We start from the raw sequence: 3,225 nt of genomic DNA, 5'->3' as shown, positions 1-3,225 counted from the left end.
GCAAGATAGCGTACATCTCGGCCCAGCCAAACTCAGGGCCCCCTTTCTCATTGGTGGAATCCTTACGGGAATTCAAAATTGGTTACGATGTTGGTTTTGGGGTTAAGACACATATATAAATATATCTCCATGCATACTTACATACATACTGTAATAATAATAATAATAATAATATATAATGTATACCTACACATGCATATTATTAACACACACAAACAGAGACAGAAACGCACACACATACAAAGACAGAGACATTAACGCACACACAGCAAAAGTCTCAATATCTACTAACAAAAGATTCATTGTTAACTTCACACCTCCTCTAGTCTTAAGTTAACAAAAGGACTTGAATTAAACTAATCTTAATACTAAAAGGTTGCTTTACACATGATATATATATATACTATACTGTAATATATACAAATAATAACCAATATATTTCTTTATTTCAATGCGTCTTTTCCAAATAAGACAATATCAATGAATTCTTTTCAATTTTTGGCCGTTTTCAATGAGGATATTTCAATGGGCTTTCCAAATAACAATATCATAAATTCCTGTTGTATTTTTTCTTTTTTTTTAACCTTTTCAACTAAGATAAATCAATATGCTTTTCAAAATAATATCAAATTAAAGCCAAATGTCATCCATTTTCGATTTTCCACCTTCCCCAACCATGAATAATTACTTCCTTGTAACCAAACCTTTTCAATATAAGAGACAGACAATATTTAAATAAACCACAGAATATATTGTTTTGTATATATATATTTTTTTTTACTACCAAAACATTCTCTACTTTACAATGTGTGGATGAGGGGTTGGTTGTGTGTGTAAGGGGGCGAGCTGTCAAGAGGGAGGACCCGGCATGGATAACAGTCACTAGTTTTTGATGCGGCGGAGCGGCCAATCTGACGTCACCCTCCCACCTAGGTTCTTCGGTACTCTGGGGTCGACGGTCTTGGTACAGTCACCCGGTACTCAGTGGTCGACGTTCTTGGTACAGTCACCCGGTACTCAGTGGTCGACGTTCTTGGTACAGTCACCATGTACTCTGGGGTCGACGTCAGTGGTATATCTGGCATCCTCCCTCCCCCCCCCAGGGTTCTTCGTTACCCCGGGGTCGACGTTCTGGGTACAGTCGCCGGTGAGCTGGGCCGACGGCTACCCCCCCCCCCACACGTGATAACAGGCGAACTCTGAAAATGGAACGAAACTTCCCCTTACGCCGGGCACCTCTTGAGTTGTGTGGGGAGTCTGCCTTCCCCGAACAGGAACAAGCACACCCGGTCAACGATGAGAGAGAGCGCGAAGTCGGCAACGAGGACTTTAACCAGCATGAACCGGTACTGTGGGCGGGGGGAGAGAAAAAGTATTAGAAATCATCGTATTGTGAATCATCTTTAGCCCCCATATGTTTTTCACTTGATGATTAGACCCCATAGATTATTTCACCTGAATTATTAAATAGCTAAGACAGACATGCAAACAGGGACTAGAACATATATATAGACAGACAGACGGATAATGTACAGATATATGAGAGAGAGAGAGAGAGAGAGCCCACGTTACCTCCGACGGGAAATCCACAATCTCAAACTGCTCCGCGAACTCTGGAATGACCCCCAAAGAGAGAGCCAGCACGACCCCTCCTGACCCCATCAAGCTGTAGAGCAGAGCCTTGTTTTCCAGTAAGCTTTCCATGAATGGGTGGCCCTGTTTTATAGCGGGAGAAGAGAGGGATTATTTGTGGTCGATATGTGACCTAGTTTAACCTAATCTAACCCAACTTAACCAAACCAAACCTAGTCTACCCTAATCCAACGTAGCCTAAGCTATCGTATCGTAACCTAATTCAACCAAAACTAACCTAATCAAATCAAACTTAACCTAACCTGACCTGACCTAATCTAACCTAACCTTAACTTAACCAACCCAAACCTAACCTAACCTCAAAACAACGTACACAAGTTCTCGGCCGTCACAAGGGTACAACGCGACGTGACTTAACCTCACCATCAACCCCAGAGTAGAGGAATTAAACTCACCCGGTAATTAATGGCAAACGTCGAAATTTGCAGCGTCATAGAGATAACATAGACGGTACTGTTCAATAAACTGGGCTCAAACTCCTTGTCCAAGTCGACGAACTTCTCTCTGAAAATTAGAACGAGTTGCATTAATATTGGACTTGGGTTTATGACTTATGAAACACCCTGTACTGTAGAGGCAGTTTTATTATGGTATATGACCTATGACACCCTGTACAGATAGGACCTATGACACACCCTTCTGTACAGAAGGGACCCATGATAATAATCTCTGTAACAGAAGGACCCATGACACACCCCTGCACAGAAGGGACCCAGACACAACCCCCTGTACAGAAGGGACCTATGACACACCCTGTACAGAAGGGACCTATGACACACCCTGTACAGAAGGAACCTATGACACACCCTGTACAGAAGGGACCTGTGACACACCCTGTACAGAAGGGACCTGTGACACACCCTGTACAGAAGGGACCTATGACACCCTGTACAGAAGGGACCTATGACACACCCTGTACAGAAGGGACCTATGACACACCCTGTACAGAAGGGACCTATGACACACCCTGTACAGAAGGGACCTTTGACACACCCTGTACAGAAGAGTTCTTAGGAAGACCTCAGGTTTGGAGGAATTTTATACATTAATTTCTCAGGTTTTCATTATTTACTTAACCTAACCCAACGTGATCCTAACCTAACCTAACCTAACATGATCCTAACCTAACCTAACCTAACCTAACATGATCCTAACTTTAATCTTAACTAACCTAACCTAATGTAACCTAATCTAAGACAGAAACTGAGTCATTTACAGATAATTGAATTCAGGGTTATTGATTGTGATTTATTCATTAGTGTGGACCAATAAACAGGTAATTGTGTGTGTGTGTGTGGTCATCGATGCATAGATACAACGATGGCTCAGAGGCTAGGCTGTCCACCCAAAGGCTATTGACTCTAGAAGGAACAAGACGTCGGGTATGTTTCTGCTTTCCACTCATATCAATAAACGTGTAAAGGACATCAGTAGATAAATAACAACATGTCAATAACCCCGGTGATGTTATTAAGGTAGAGAACATGAACATATGTTATTTTAGCCTGCGTGGGTCACCTGAACATAAGCCTCCCTCCCAGATAGATTCAGGGAAGTTAATTTGAGGTTATG

The 3,225-nt window shown here is 42.2% G+C and overlaps 1 protein-coding gene across 1 annotated transcript; it reads right to left on the bottom strand.

The window, feature by feature from the left end:
* Positions 1-929: 929 nt before the first annotated feature.
* LOC121874395 (endoplasmic reticulum transmembrane helix translocase-like) lies at positions 930-2,190 on the bottom strand. The gene is made up of 3 exons (XM_042378524.1): positions 2,049-2,190; positions 1,573-1,716; positions 930-1,349 (listed from the first exon to the last, which is right to left on the bottom strand). Exons 1-3 carry the CDS (start codon positions 2,178-2,180, stop codon positions 1,224-1,226), a joined length of 402 nt encoding a protein of 133 aa, XP_042234458.1. The 5' UTR covers positions 2,181-2,190; the 3' UTR covers positions 930-1,223.
* Between the last annotated feature and the right edge of the window lie 1,035 nt (positions 2,191-3,225).

Source organism: Homarus americanus, unplaced genomic scaffold (genome assembly GCF_018991925.1).
Source record: "Homarus americanus isolate GMGI-L3 unplaced genomic scaffold, GMGI_Hamer_2.0 scaffold56997, whole genome shotgun sequence".
NCBI classification, from domain to species: Eukaryota; Metazoa; Arthropoda; class Malacostraca; order Decapoda; family Nephropidae; genus Homarus; species Homarus americanus.
This window is presented reverse-complemented; position numbering and strand designations above follow the sequence as displayed.